Source organism: Vulpes vulpes, chromosome 12, assembly GCF_048418805.1.
Source record: "Vulpes vulpes isolate BD-2025 chromosome 12, VulVul3, whole genome shotgun sequence".
In the NCBI taxonomy this organism is placed as follows: Eukaryota; Metazoa; Chordata; class Mammalia; order Carnivora; family Canidae; genus Vulpes; species Vulpes vulpes.
Genome location: NC_132791.1, coordinates 84,178,639 through 84,194,365, shown reverse-complemented (window position 1 = coordinate 84,194,365; position 15,727 = coordinate 84,178,639). Strand labels below are relative to the sequence as shown.

General features: G+C 43.4%; 1 protein-coding gene across 3 annotated transcripts in view; it reads left to right on the top strand.

Annotated features, from left to right (window-relative positions):
- The first annotated feature begins 9,867 nt into the window (after positions 1 to 9,867).
- Positions 9,868 to 15,727, top strand: part of RNF144B (ring finger protein 144B) — a 179,579-nt gene continuing 173,719 nt past the window's right edge. Inside the window, exon 1 of one of the 3 annotated variants that reach the window (XM_072729050.1) lies at positions 9,868 to 10,351. In XM_072729050.1, the coding sequence (XP_072585151.1) occupies positions 10,340 to 10,351 (12 nt within the window). In that variant the 5' untranslated portion in view covers positions 9,868 to 10,339. Of the gene's footprint in view, positions 10,352 to 10,459; positions 10,543 to 10,719; positions 10,853 to 15,727 lie in introns of those variants that run through there. The other 2 variants (XM_025999316.2, XM_072729052.1) reach the window with 2 other exon arrangements.

Here is a 15,727-nt window from a genome sequence, read left to right as displayed (position 1 = left end):
CCACATTACTGATGCCACTCAAATCTTGTCCGCTCTTTTGCTTGGATTTCCATGCAGGCTCTCACTGGTCATCACCCCAAACCCCCGCTAGTTGCAGGGCAGCTGAGGTGATTTAAAAGAAAAATCAGATTGGGTACTCTCTTGCTTAAAACTCTCCAGTGGTTTCTTTTCATACTTGGAATAAAATTCAAAGTACTTAGGGTTCATAAAGTCCTATGCATTCCAGTTGTTAACGGTTTCACCTCTCTGACACCTTTGGCTGTTGCAGCCACACAAGCCTTCTTTGATGTTCCCCTAGAAAGCCAAGCTCGTTCTTACCTTTGAGTTTTTTGCTTTTTTTTTTTTTTTCCTGCGGGGACCACTTTTCCCTCAGAATCTTCAAATGATTCATACTTTCACATCATTTAGCTTTATGCCCAGCTGCTTCTGCTACCCCTGTAATACCATCACTAGTCCCTTTCCATCCTTTTTCATTCATTCATGTATTCATTCAAAAGTATTTGCTGACCACCTGCCTGGCCTCCTGCCCATCAGTAGGAGCTAGAGATGAAAAGTCTCTGCAACCTTGCATTCTGGATGAAACGATGAACAAATAAGTGAATACACTGAATGACTAATTGTGATAAAAATAGAGCAGGTTAAAAGGAGATAGGAAGTACCAGTAGAGTGGGTGGAATTTTATTTTATATTTAATAACCGTTAGTAAAATGACATTTGAAAAGAGACCATAAGTAAATGAGAGCACTGGAGAGAGACTGGATAAATTCAAGTATTAGATGTGGGGTATTAGGGGCAGAGAGGAGTCAATGATGACTTTGAGTTTTTGGTTCAATAACCAGAAGAACCAGGTAGCTAGTTACTGAAGGATGAGGAAAACCTCAGGGTTTGGGGGTGGACGGGGCTTCTTTTTGAGGGGATGGGGAAGGGATTCAGTTGTTTCATTTTGGACATATTAGGTTTGAGATTCCTTTAATTCAGAATAGGCAGTTGGATATGAGAGTTCTGGCGTTGGGGGGAAGAAGTTCTAGTCAAGACATAAATTTAGCAACTGTCAACATGTAAATAGTATTTAAAGCCCTGAGACTGGATGAGATTATTAACAGTGAATATTGGTGATGATGAGGAGAGGGTCAAGATTGTACCCTGCCTGGAGCTCTCCAATGTTGAGAGGTTGGAGAGAAAGAAGAACCAGCAAAGGAAATGACGGGGAGCTATGTAGCCAGTGAATAGGAGGTGAATCATAGGTTATGAGTTGTACCTCAAGCCAAATGATTAAGAAGTGTCTAAAAGGGAGAGCATGATCACTTGAGTCAGAAGCTACTAAAAGGCCAGCTGGGATGAGAACTGAGAGTTGTCCATTGGATGTAACAATGCTGAGTTACATACAACAGCTGTTTCTGTGGAGGTGGTATGTGGGAAGGTGCCAGGAGTGAGGCTATAGTGAGACAGGTAGGCAATGAATGGATTCAGACACTTTCCAGGAATTTTGGTGTTCATTGGAGCAGAGAAATGGAACAGTAGCTCAAAAGGAGTGCGGATTTTAAGAAGGGAGATACTACTGAACATTTATATGATGATGGGAATGAATCAGTAGAGTGCAAAGTTGGTGGTGAAAGAGAGGGTGGGACAATCTCTGTAAGGGGATGTTGAAGCAGACGTTGGGGTGCCAGATAGTTGTGGGGGTTCAATACCTGTGAAAGGAAGGGAGAGGATGCAAGATTGGGCAGGGGAAGACCTCAAACTGAGGCAGACCTGACAAAGCCTTAGCTGATCCGGTGGGGAGCTCTGGAGGGAATATTGGTCTTCAGAGTGTCCTTGCTTGTTGGACTTCTATAACCCCTCCCTGCTCAGTCATTGCATGCAGCTGCCCCAGGAAGGGCATGACTTTAGGCAGAGTGACTCCATGGCTGGGGCAGACCCTGAAGGAGCTGACAAATGAGGACTATGCAACTGGGTGGCAGGTCTTTCCTTGAAGGGGGATCTGGGTGGCACATCTCCATGTTTACCACAGAGGAGATGGGATCTGGTGCATGGGAGTAGGGGTTATCCTTAGATGGGATAGTGGACAGTTTCTATACGGTAACAGGAGGGAAGACAGGGCATGTGGGTACTGACTGGCTGGGGATTGGCACATGCAGTGGGGGTTATAGTTCTTATTCTTCTAACTTTCTTAGTGAAATCAGACGCAAAATCACTGACAGCCAGTATAGGAGAGGGACTGTTGGAGGTTTTAGGAGAGAGGAAATGTGAGCTAGTCATGTTAGAGAATGGGAATGAATGGATGAGGGAATCGGGTATAGTTGCCAGGATGCTTCAAGGAAGACCCCGTGAGATTGGTGGCCGTGGGGTGGAAGTAAGGGCCAGTTAGGATTATGCTTTTTGTTCAGCTGTATTCATCTACTTGGGAGTAGCTGTGAAGATGGCAAAGATTTGGGTTTAACCAGGTTGGGATTTTGCTAGGCAAGTATAAAGAAAGGAGAGAAGGGGAGTAAGGTGAGGATCTGGGCAGCACACTGAATATAATGATGGAGGATAGAATCTGAGCTGAGCAGGGAGGAAAATAAGGCAATGAGAGACTTGGTGAAAATGGGACAAGATCAGGCGCCTGGGTGGCTCAGTCAGTTAAGTGTCTGCCTTCAGCTCAGGTTGTGATTTCAGGGTCCTGGGATTGAGTCCTGCATCGAGCTCCCTGGTCAGTGGGGAGTCTGCTTCTCCCTCTACCCCTTCCCCCAGCTTGTACACTCTCTCACACTTGCCCAGTCTCTCTCAAATAAATAAATAATCTTAAAAAAAAAAAGAAAATGGAGCAAGATCAAGAATTTCACTACCTGAGAATTCTCTGCCTTCCCCACTAAAATGTAAGCTCCTTGTAGCTGTCCAGACTTTGGATTATTCATCATGATATTCTCAGCTCTTGAAGCAGGGCCCAGCACATAGTAAGTGGTTAATAAATATTTGCTGAAGGAATGCACAGCAAACTCTTCTTAGCTCTCATGACGAAGATCAGAATGCTTTTTTTTGTTCAATGTGATGAGATGATGTTTTAGGATAGGACAAGTCATGTCAGCAAAAGTTCATTTAACGGCAGTTCAACAGTTTTGTTTGACCTCAGAAGTTTATTTCGCATGCTATAAAGCTCTCTGTCAGTGGAGGCAACTCCCAGGGCTTCCATTCATGTGGTTTACTCATTGCTCTTGGCTGCTTTGATCTTGTAGATCTACCATCTGAACACAAGTCCTTGGAGTTCACAGTGGTAGAGGAAGAGAGCAAGAAGAGAAATTCCTGTTCTGTGGTTCTGCTCATTAGCCAGTGGCCAGATTATCACAAGATCCCACCAACCCGAAAAGAATCTAGACAACTTGGAGGCACATATGGAATAATCTGTGAGCATTGTTGCCTCTGCACAATAAGGGGCTGATATCACAACCAGAAAAGGTACAACTGAGATGAACAGTGGATATATGTTGGTTTTATTTCAGAAACACTAAAACCCTGAATCTTAATTTTTTTTTCATTTTAGCTTAAGAAACTTTTTACATACACTGCACACACATATCTTTCTCATACACCTATCTAGCTCTTACATATGCATATCTATCTTTCCCACACTGCAAGTTTCATGGGCAGAGACCAAGCCCATGCTATTTATTATTCTCTCCCAGTTCCTGGCATAATGTCTGACATTGTAAATACTTTAAAAATATTTGTTTAATTGAAATGAGCTCTTTTGGTTCTTAGTGGCATGAATCTGTTGTCTGAATGCTATTTAAAGACCTTCCAGCAATATATATATATATATATAATAAAAATAAAAACCTTCCAGCAATATCAACTCAGTAAATTAACATGGCCTGAGTAAACTGATGACCAGATTCTTATTTAAACCTGGTCATAAATATAAATATAGTGACACATTTGGTCGTTCTAAAAACAAGATATCATACTCTATTTTGGTAGAAAGAGTTAGCCAAAGTACACAGTTTAGTAATCTGAGATTAGGTTTGAAAATATGTGACTGTAACAATATCCAGTTGATTGATAAACTGGATATTCCAGCTCTGACAATGGCCAGGGAAGACTATTCAAAGTAAACAGTAGGAGAAGTTGAGGGAAATGGTGGTGAGATTATAAAAGTTGGAGAACAAAGGATACGTGGTTACCAGATTTTGGCTCTGGTACCTAATTTTGCTCTATATTTAGCAAATATTCTTTGTAACACAGTTCATGAATATATCCTTATCAGCTGTTCCAGTGAATGAGACCAAAGAAAGAGAAGCATGGAATTTTGGTATTAATTTACCTTGTTCCACCGTAAGATAAGGAGATCATCTCTGGTGAAGGGGGCTCTTGTGCTTATGGAGAAAAATTCAGTGCTTAGATTATATTTAGCACCATCTCTGTTGGCCAGATCATAACATCAGAGGCAGTAAAGTGTTTTCTACTACATGTTGGCTAGAAATCCACATTGTCATGAGATTATCAAAATGAAGTGTTATCTTAGGTAATATTAGTAGATCACACCCATGTTTATCATTCTCAGTTGGCTCTCATTATGCACAGGACAGAATTCAAACCTGTAACAAATTGCATGACAGTCTGAGCCTTATTAGTTCACTTGGCCAGCTCTTCATCATCTACTCTTCCTTGCTGTTCATACAGGCAACCTATCTTTCTCCCTTCCCTCCTTCCTCTTTCCTTTCCTTTCCTTTCCTTTCCTTTCCTTTCCTTTCCTTTCCTTTCCTTTCCTTTCCTTTCTTCTTTCTCACTCTCCTTAAAGTGTATTGGGGTATAATTGGCATGAAGTAAAGTGTACATAATGAAAGTATCCTAGGGACACCTTGCTGGCTCAGTTGGTAGAGCATGTAACTCTTGATTTCTAGGTTGTGAATTGAAGCCCCATGTTGGGGGTAGAGTTTACTTAAAAAAAATAGTGATTAAAAAAAGAAAGTATCCTATCTGATGAGTTTGACAGCATGGAACCATGGCCACAATCAAGATTGAGACCATACCTACCACCTCCAAGGGTTTTTGGTGCCCCTTCGTTTTCCTACCCTGTCATCTCTCCAATCCCTACCCCTGGACAATGACTGATACCCTTTCTGACAGTGTAGAAAAAAATATATCTAACTCTAAAATCGCCCTATAAATTATGTTTTGAATCTAGACTTTTATAGTAAAAGCTTTGTTTTTTACAACTTATTCTCTAAATGAATTAGAGAGGACTTAGGTAAGTATTCATCCCATTGGTATTTGGGGTTTATAAAATTAAATTTCAAATAAACACATATGCAAGTTAGGAAAAGAAAATTGTCCCATCCACATTTCAATTTAATGCAGTAGTTCTAAAGTGGGATGGGGGTGAGAATTTTTCCCCCAGGGGACAAAATTAAATCCCCAGGAGATTTAACATTGTCTGGAGACATTTCCAGTTGTCATAACTTGGGGAAGTGCTACTGGCATCTAGTGGGTATAGGCCAGGATGCTGCTAAATATCCTATAATACACAAAACAGCCCTCACAAGGAATAATTATCTGGTTCAAAACCTCAGTATTGCTGAGATTAAGAAGCCCTGATCAAATGCAATGTATTTTCTTTTCCTAGTCTCATAAAGACCAACAATCATCCCCAAATAGGCAATTGAAAGACTTCTTTTGAATAGTCCTATAATATTGTTTTGTTTCTCTTCAGCATGACACTATTTACCATCCCCCTTCTTTTTTAAAAAAAAGGTTTGGGATGCCTGGGTGGCTCAGCGGTTGAGCGCCAGCCTTCAGCACAGGTCATGATCCTGAAGTCCTGGGATTGGGTCCCACGTCGGGTTCCCTGCATGGAGCCTGCTTCTCTGCCTATGTTTCTGCCTCTGTGTGTGTGTGTCTTTCATGAATAAATAAAAAATTTTAAAAATAAGTCTATTTTGTTTATTTTTAAGTAATCTCTACACCCAATGTAGGGCTCAAACTCATGACCCCAAGATCAAGAGTCACATGCTCTACCAACTGAACCAGCCAGGGGCCCCATCATCCCCAGCTTTCAATGACCCTTTCTCTTGTATGATACTGTCCTCACATGACATGACTTTCTCTTGGTTCTTTTCCTCTGTTGACTATCTTGCATCTGAAATGTTAATGTTCTTCAGGGATCCCCATAGGCTCTTGGTTCTTTGCTTACACATGATTTCTCTGGGTACTCTCAAACATCTAATCACCTCTAGCTGGGTAAAGTCCAAATCAATGTATTTAGCAACTTACTTTGAGTATCTTACTCATTAACTATTGGACTTCTTCATTCAATATCCTGTCAATATCTGAAATCAACATCAACAATGAAGCCCTTCTCTTTAGCAAGTCTCTCCCTTTTCTAATGATTCATTTCATTGCCTTATTTTCTACCTTGTGGCTCTGACTTGAATATTTGAAATCATCTTTAGCTTCTCCTTTTTCCCAACTCCCTACATCAAGTCTTGCTGGATTCTTTTTTTTTTTTTTTAAGATTTTATTTATTTATTCATGAGAGACATAGAGAGAGAGGCAGAGACACAGGCAGAGGGAGAAACAGGCCCCCATGCATAGAGCTCAACGAGGGACGTGATTCTGGGTCTCCAGGATCCTGCCCTGGGCCTAAGGTGGCGCTAAACTGCTGAGCAACCGGGGCTGCCCAGTCTTCTGGATTCTAAATCCCTGGATGTCTTATACACCTCTCCTTATCTTTCAGGCCATGGCAGCTTTCTCTCTAACTGCTGTAATAAACTCCTGGTCTCTGCCTGAAGACTTCATCTTTTGAAAAACTAGTCACCAAAAAGGAATAATCTTGCAAATTCTATAGACTTGCTAGTGTGTTTGTCTGGCAAACATAAATTGAGCTTTCAAGACTCAAAATGTTGACTTCTCTGTGAAACATTCCTCCTGTCTCTGAAATTGAAACTCCTCTTCCCCCTGCACCATGTTCTTTTAGTACTTTGTTCATATCTTTATTACAGCACTTACAAAATCATACTGTAATTATTTATGTGTCTACCCTTATAGTAAATATTCATTAAGTCATCTGGCAAGAGCTCTTTCTGAAAAGCCGCCTTACTCCAGACTATTGAAACGCCCTGTCCTTTTCGTCCCCAATTCTGTACTGGCCACCATCTATATGGTTACATGAAGAACTCTTGCAGGCATGTGTTTACATCATGATCCTGACACCTTGTTCCATCTGTCTGGATATCTGACCCAGGGAAGGCTGGTGAATCCTCTCAATCTCAATTTGAAATTGAGAGATTAAAGGTGAACGTGAATTAGGATAAGGGAGGAACAAAGCCTCATGGTTATATTAAATTCCCTGTTCCCAATTGTTGAGAAAGCCCGTTGTATCCAAGACTTGTTCCGAGGAGAGCCCTGCTACTTTTTAAGCAATTCCCTTTCCCCTCTTTGTTACCTCCACTGCATTTCTGTTACTGGCAACCATAATATCCTAATTTATACATCCACTGACTACAAATTCAAGGGTAAGGACCTCTCTTGGTCATCTTTGTAGATCCAGCACTTACTGTTGAGATACAAGACATATTCTAGATACAAATATATTTGTGGAGTGAATCGAGGAAGGAAGGAAAGAGGAGAAACAAATGAAAAAAATTGAAAGAAAATTCAAGAGAATAGAACTGAAGAGGGAGAAGGCAGTAAATCCTCTTAAAATGACAATAAAGAATAATGAAAAAAAAAAAGAATAATGAAGAGAGTGATCTAGGGGTAAAATGTTTGGCTGTCCTGGGGCACCTGTGGCTCCATGGGAAGAGCTTTTTGCTCTTGATCTCGGAGTTGGAGTTTGGGCCCAACGTGGGAGGGAAAGATTAAAAAAATAAAATTAAGGGGCACCTGGATAGCTCAGTTAGTTAAGCATCTGCCTTTGGCTCAGGTCATGATCCCAGGGTCCTGGGATGGAGCCCCCATATTGTTGGGCTCCCTGCTCAGTGGGGGGTCTGCTTCTTCCTCTCCCTCTGCCCCTCCTCCACTTGTGTGTGCTCTCTCTCTCTCTCTCTCTCTCTGTCAAATAAATAAAATCTTTAAAAAATAAAATTAAGGACAAAATGTTTGTCTGTCTTGCTCTGGCTTTACTGTCCTAGGTCAGCCTATTTTCCCCTCCTGCTTTCACCTACGGCCATTGGCTCTCAGAGTCTGGTGGGGGGACCCAGTCCTGGCACTTCCACTTTCCTTTCCATCTGATTACAGCCCACCATGGTTGCAGTGAGGTAACTCAGGTCCCAGTCATTAGATGTCTAGACCTTCACAAACCCAGAGAGTGTGGCCTAGTAAGAGTAGCATGAACTTTGGTTTCAGACAGATGAGTTGAAACTGAGGAAGGTCACAAAATGATCAGTTGGTAAGACTGAAAGATAATAGGAATCAAATAACTCTGAAAAGGAGAAGCGAGCTGGGGTGGGAGCATGCTTGTCTGCTGTCATATAGTAGAACATTTGGAATATATATCAAAGTGATTCCTGTTTGTCAAATTCTCCTTTATTCTACTAGTCAGTTACAAATCAACATGCTTTCTATCCTCTACTGTAGGAGTAACTATATAATAAAATGTTTCATAAACAACATTTTCTCTCCTCTAATTTCCATTTACCTCTTGTTTCTCATTGTTTACCACCACTGATTCTGCTCTTCCTCCACCCATCCCTTCAGGAAAAGTTTGTCTCTCTAGGGACTTGTCTTAGGGCTGACTGAGCTCAGATGCCTCAAAGGCATGAGGGTCTGTATGCTGATACTCACTGAACATGTGGCTCTGCCAGAGATCTCTGAGTCCTTCCCATCCCTACCTCCCACCCTCATTTGTTCTGTAGCCCATAGTCTTTCTCAAGCAAAAATCTCATCTCATGGTTTACCTTGCTTTTAACATTTCAGTGCCTCCCTGTGGTCTGTGGAATCAAAAGCAACTTTAGAACATGGCCTCAGGGCAGCTGAGTGGCTTAGTGGTTGAGTTCTGCCTTTGGCTGAGGATGTGATCCTGGGGTCCTGGGATTGAGTCCTGCTTTGGGCTCCCCATAGGGAGCCTGCTTCTCCCTCTGCCTATGTCTCAGCCTCTCTGTGTCTCTTATGAATAAATAAATAAAAATTTAAAAACAAAAACCAAAACAACACATGGCCTAGCGACTCTATCTGATCTGGTCTCTGCTTCCCTCTCTAGCAGGTCTCTCCATTCTTCCTCCCAACCACTGGTACTCCCTCCTCCAAAAAACAATCCCACAACCATAGCGAGCTTCTTGAAATTCATTGAATTTCTTACCTTTGGCTTTCTTTCTACGCTATCCCCCTACTGGAACACTCTGTTCCTACTTTCCCAACCTTTACCAAGTTATATTCACTCTTCAGGTCTCAGCTTAAAAGCCACCTCCCCCCCCCCCCCCCCCCCCGCAAAAAAAGCCACTTCCCCTGGGCTCCACCTATAATGCCTTTTTTAGCCCCTCCCTCCATCAGAGCATCTACCTTTAACAGCCTGATCACTTGTGTGCCCCTCTATTCATTTCCGCGAGGTGAGGGATGTTGCCTTTCAAGTTAACTCTTCTACCCCTACCAGCCAGCAGCACCTCAAACTAGCAAGCTTTCAATAAATTTTGGCAGGATAAATAAGAAAAGGGCCAGAGTCTCTTTAATAGCTATTTGCATTTTCCAGAGCTGTGTTATAAACTAGTTGTTTCTTGAGGTAATTCCTAGCATCACTTAAGGTGTGATTGACATGACTGACTATGAATACTCCTACACCACCTCTAACCTGCTCCATAAATACACATCATGTGTATGAATAAATGAACACAGGGAGTGCCATTTAACAAGTCACCTTCCCCATTCCCAGGAGGGATGATGATGTCACTGCCTCCCAGCTCCTGCATGTTAGCGATGATACACTGATGTTTTCACAGATGCCTTCCTATGGTTATCTTTTTATGTTCTTCAATATGCTCTGCCTATTGCTAGTTCGTTGGCCTTAGAACTCTCTTTGAACACATCCACCTGCTCCTTCCCAGAACTTTGGCTTTCAGAAGGGTCGCTCTCCTGAGAAACGGAGGCTCCAGACATGCTCAGTAACCAAAGCCAGGTGTAATTAACCGCTCTCGCCTGGACTCGGGGCCCTAACAGGTGGCAGGTATCACCGGTGCCGGCAAAAGAGACCTGCCCTGTCTTGTACAGCTGAACACATCCTTCTGGAGACCAATCTCAAGTCCTGGCAACCACGTTTGATTATTGGGAACGTCGACATTTTTGAAACAGTAAAAATGGAAGGAGTTATTTTGGAAAACTGAAAATGACTGGCCGGAGACCGAGCACAATCTCCGAGAATATCAAGCGTTAAATGATACTGTGGGTAAGGCCGGTGGAGATGGAGGCAGGGGGCGAATGCAAGCGGTGCCTTCCTTGAACCTCACTGGGTAGATCAAAGATCTTAAAAGGTGTTTGTGTGTGTGTGTGTTTTGTCTTTTTCTGAAATCGCCCAGCCCCAGAACGTCAGGGACCACAGTGCTGCCCCTGCGGAAGGAGAGCGCATTTCTGGGGGAGGTGTGTGCGTGCTCGCGCTGGGGGGGGGGGGGGGGGGGCTCGGGAGAGGGGCCACCGCTCTCCGGCATCAACAGCAGGGGGAGAAGGGGAGCGCGGCCGAGGGCGGAGGGCGGAGGGCGGAGGGCGGAGGGCGGAGGGCGGCCGCAGGGGGCCGGCGCGGGGGGCGGGGGGCGGGGGCCGGGGCGCGGGGCGGCTGGAGCCCGGACACCCGCGCGCCTCTGCTACGCGCGGCGCTGCCCGGGGCGGGGGGCGGGTGCTGACAGCGGCGGCTCCCCGGGTCCCCGCTCCGGACGCGGACCTCGCACGCAAGGTAAGCAGGGGTGCGGGGGGGGCCCTCGCCGAGCGCTGCGCGGCGGCGGCACCGGGTGCGGGGTCGGCCTCCCCCGGGGGCTCCTGCGCGCCGGGCCAGCCCCGGGCGCGGGGACGGGCTGCGGGGACTCCGAGCCTCCGCCAGCCGCGCTGCTACCCCGCGGCCTGCCGGACCCCCGGCTCCCCGCCCCCGTCCCCCAGCCCGCGGGCAGCCCCCCAAACCCTGCGCCCGGCCCGCGGTGGGAGGGCAGGCAGGAGGTCCTGCACCCTCTCCAGGTGCGTGGCGCAAGCACGCACGCCCCTTTCTCCCCTAGACCCTGCAGTCCTCCCCGGGTTGGAACATCACGATCCCTCTCCTTCCAAAACACGCACCCCCACCCCTCCCAGCCTCGGCGTCTAGCCTAACTTTGAGGGCTTTGGTGATAACCCTTGGTCAAGGCAGGTGTAGCGTCTTCTCTTTCCTATGTGCACCCAGCAATGGGTTGAGGCTCTTTGGGGGGCATTCTTCCTGAAAATTAAATACCGTGAGGAGTTTACAAGGTTTTCTGGGTGACTGCGGTGCTCGTAGAACTTTATCACAGCCCAGAGCATAGGTCCTGTTCAAGCGCTGAGATGCCCGATTCAGAAAAGCAAGGGTGGGTGGTGGGGTGCAGCCGCAGACTTCCGTGTAAAGCGCTCCGGGGGATTGCGCGGTGCTCTTCATCGCAAAATCTCCCCTAAGTATCTTGAAGGTCCGCAGAGGAGGGAGAAGAGGCTCCCAACTGTTGGTGAGCATCACCTGCAGAATAAAAACAGAGCCAAGGCTGGTTTCCTCCAAGTTGATGTATTTGCTGGGGTGGTTGGTTCTGAGTTGGCAATTTGGGGGAAGGGAGGGTTAACGTGCGTTTGCAACTCACATTTAGGGTGGAGAGAAATGCCATACTTCTAAGAGCCCCTGTTTAAGAGTTAGCTTTTAAACATCATTTTTGTTTTTTAATGTAAGAATTCCTTAAAGGAATTCCAAAAGGACTCTGGCGATTAGAAGGGAATGAGGCCTATTCCTATGAAAACCAGAAAACCTTCCCTGGCTGTGCTTGAATTGACTTTCTGTCAATGGCCGCTGGCATCATTGCATGTTGGTTGCTTTACAGCTGAAGATCCAAATGCACTACATCTCTAGGAACCAGAAGGAAGGATTATCATAGAAATTAATTTAGGTTCTGTTCACATTCCTAATTATTTCTACCCTGAATTGGTGAAGGGTGTCTGTAAATTATATGGTATTTAAATTTATGCAAATACTAAATGCTTCTCCATTCTCCACTTTGTCATAGATGTGCATCTGCTGCTATTCATAGGGACCTCTATCTGAACCATGCTAAGTACCTACCAAAATCTCAGAGTAAAGACCGGGGAAAATAAATGTTTTTATTTTGTATTTGGAAAATTAAGGTGAAGGACTAAATCTTTAAAAAAAAAATACTGTTCAGTAGGTATCATATTAAATCATACCACTTTTTATGAAATGAGATGCTCATTATGAAATAGGGATGGTATTTGGTAACTGCTTTCAAGGATATTAAGGACAAGTAGGAGACTGTAAAGCATTTTGAACTTTTAAGAAAAGAGTCACTGTCTAGGTATTGAGCCAGTATGATTGTTTTCCTGGCAAACTTTTTCTCCTTTCTAAAATTAACTTTCCCCTAGGAAAAATAGTGCAGATGCACACGATTCAGCCAACCAAGTCAAGAAAATACTGTGTTTGAATTTTAAAACTGACCTTAATTCATCCCTATAGATCTAGAATTTGCAGTCTGTACCACAAAATATGCAGAAATATTCATTGCTTGCTGACCTTTTCAAAGCACTGGCTTAATGAGGGTTGTTATGGACAGAGTACAATATTATGTTATGAATTTTGTTGGCTTAAGCAAAACTGTTATTATTTTCCTAAAGATTTGGTATAGATGTGTGTACCCTGGGTCTGGGGCTTACATAATTATGGATGTATATGTAACACATGTTTTTAATAGGAACAAAAACCCACAATATTTTTCTCTGCGGCAGAATGCTGTAAGCATTAGGTTTTGATTACTCTTTCATGGAAATCTTAATATGACAGAACTAAAAACTTCAAGGAAATAATTCCATAAAGATCTATTTGGAACTGAAGGCCTTGTTAATAAAAGATGCAAAGAGCCCTTAGCTGTGTGCTTAGCATACATGGAACAGTCTTTTGTGAGTGAGTAAGGGTGGCAGATCCAATTCTGGCAGCCTCAGACAGCGGATGATTAGACCCTGCCACTCTTTTTCAGACCTTTAATTTGGTCTGTAACTTGATGCTTCACTGACCCCACACTCTCCCTGCCACGCTAGCTAGCTCGCAGAGGAATTGCTGGCACTCTGCATTGAATTTTTTTCCCTCCCATCAAATAGAACATGTTTGCATTGGTTGCAGAATGCAGTTACATTTTTAGCACAGTATTCAAAGAAATACCTTTAGCCACAAAGAAGAGTAGCTTCAGTGTAGCCTAGATCACAAATTGCCGTATTTAATCAAGTTATATTAATTTCCCTTGATTCAACTATGTAGAAATAATAGTGTCGTGGAGTATTAAAATTGGAAGGCACTTTAGAAGTCATCTAGATTCTAATAATTTCTTTCTACAGATGAATATTGAAGCACTCATAGCTGTAATCCAAACTTCGAAAGTAGACATTAAGTTTTATATTCTTTCCAGTTTGTGTAGTCATGAGGAATTTGCTCATTCGAAATGAATTTATACATGAGTTCAGTAATGGAGCAATGGCAGCAAAGTAACTTGAAAATCTCAGCTAGATTTACATTGAATCTCAAAGTGTGACCTTAAAGGCAACGCAGGTAGGTCGTTTACAAAGGTGGTGAGGGACTTTACACTAGTATCCTGTGTTTTTTGCTACATTGCCTGGGGATTGCTTCAGCTGACCGATGAAGAAAAGGCATGCCCTAAGAAGAAGAGTAGGGTGCTAGGGCATGTAGTGGGGGCTTAACTAAATCAGTATATCATTCAGGAATGGTTAGCCTTCAGAACCCTCCCTAGGGATTGCAATCTGAAATAATGGAAGCAGTCATTGGACTTTCTAGCCTTCAAAACCCTACTTAATTAAGGCTTCATTCTAAAAAGTCCTGCTTCTTGATGTCTGTCTTTCAAGATCTTCTGTCCTGAAGATCTGCCCAACATCCTAGCACTGAGACATTCTTCTTTTGTCACTTATAAAAGAATTTGTCTTGGGATCCCTGGGTGGCTCAGCGGTTTAGCACCTGCCTTTGCCCCAGGGCATAATCCTGGAGTCCCAGGATCGACTGGACTCCTGCGTCAGGCTCCCGGCATGGAGCCTGCTTCTCCCTCTGCCTGTGTCTCTGCCTTTCTCTCTCTCTACGTTTATCATGAATAAATAAATAAATAAATCTTAAAAAAAAATTTGTCTTGAAATGTAGGCACCAATCTACAGAAACTATATAGAATCTATGGAAGTATTCTTGTCAGTGGTATGTCTCATCTCAATCTTTAAAAACATATATATTTTTTATTTATAATTTCATGAAATTTTGGTGATTTACAAGACATCTGTAATGTGACCAGTGTGCCACATCTCCATTGCTCTCTGTAAGTAACTCTTTGATGTCTTTGTTGCATGGCACCGCTTCCTTCAAGGCTTCCTTTTTTTTTTTTAAATTAAAGATTTTATTTATTTATTCATTAGAGACACACAGAGAGAGGCAGAGACATAGGCAGAAGGAGAAGCAGGCTTCCTGGGGGAGAGCTTGATGCAGGACTTGATCCCTGGATCCTAGGATCATGACCTGAGCGGAATGCAGATGCTCAACCATTGAGCCACCCAGGTACCCCTTCCTTCAAGGCTTCTTAGGCATTTTGTCTTTTTGTGTCAGCGTACCAGAGCATTTATATATTAAATATGTATTCCTTTATTACATATATTTTCCTTTTTTAATTTTATTGTCAGGGCAGTATATTTGTTTGACTGTGAAAGCGTGTGTGTCATTAGGCTCATTTCTGTGACTTTCAGACCAGGATAGTAAAGGGAAACTTACAAAATAGTGTAAAAATGAGCATTAGTCTGATAGGATTGAGAATCATTGCCCTACAAAGAATATTTCTTTCTGAATCTGACACAAATACAGCTGTTTAGCAGTAAAAGTTTTACCTTTAGTTTCATGAATCTACATATTTTAATTGGATTCTTTTGCCTTTTGTTATTTATTCTACTGGATTGACATTTAGTCTTACAAAAATGGTTGTTACCTTCTTAAAGTTTTTTTTTTTTTCTTTTTCGATGGACTCTATGCCCCATGTGAGGCTTGAACTCAGGATCCTGAGATTGGGTCATATGCTCTACCGGCTGAGCCAGTCAGGCACCCCCTTATGTTTAATCTTAAAGCTTCTTCTTTTTTTTTTTTTTTTAAGATTTTATTTATTTATTCATGAGAGACACAGAGAGAGGCAGAGACATAGAAAGAGGGAGAGGCAGGCTCCCAATGGGGAGTCCAATGCTGGACTGGATCCCAGGAGCCTCAGGATCATCCCCTGAGCCAAAGGCAGACAGACGTTCAACCACTGAGCCACCCAGGCATCCCAATCCTGAACCTTTTATCTGAGGAGTATCTTTGAGCCTGTAAGAATGCTTCTTTCCTGTTGACTACCAGTCTTCCACTGAAGTCTCCTCCGCATCCCCCAAAGCTGAGGCTGTTTTCTGAAGTAGTGGGTTCATAGAAAACTTACGTAAAGCCTTTGAAAGGCCCACTGCCCGACCCAGTACATGGAGCATTCCCTCCTTGGCTCTACTCTTGGTGCTGCCCTGCTTCTGGATCTGCAGTTTGGAAAAGTTGAAATGAGCA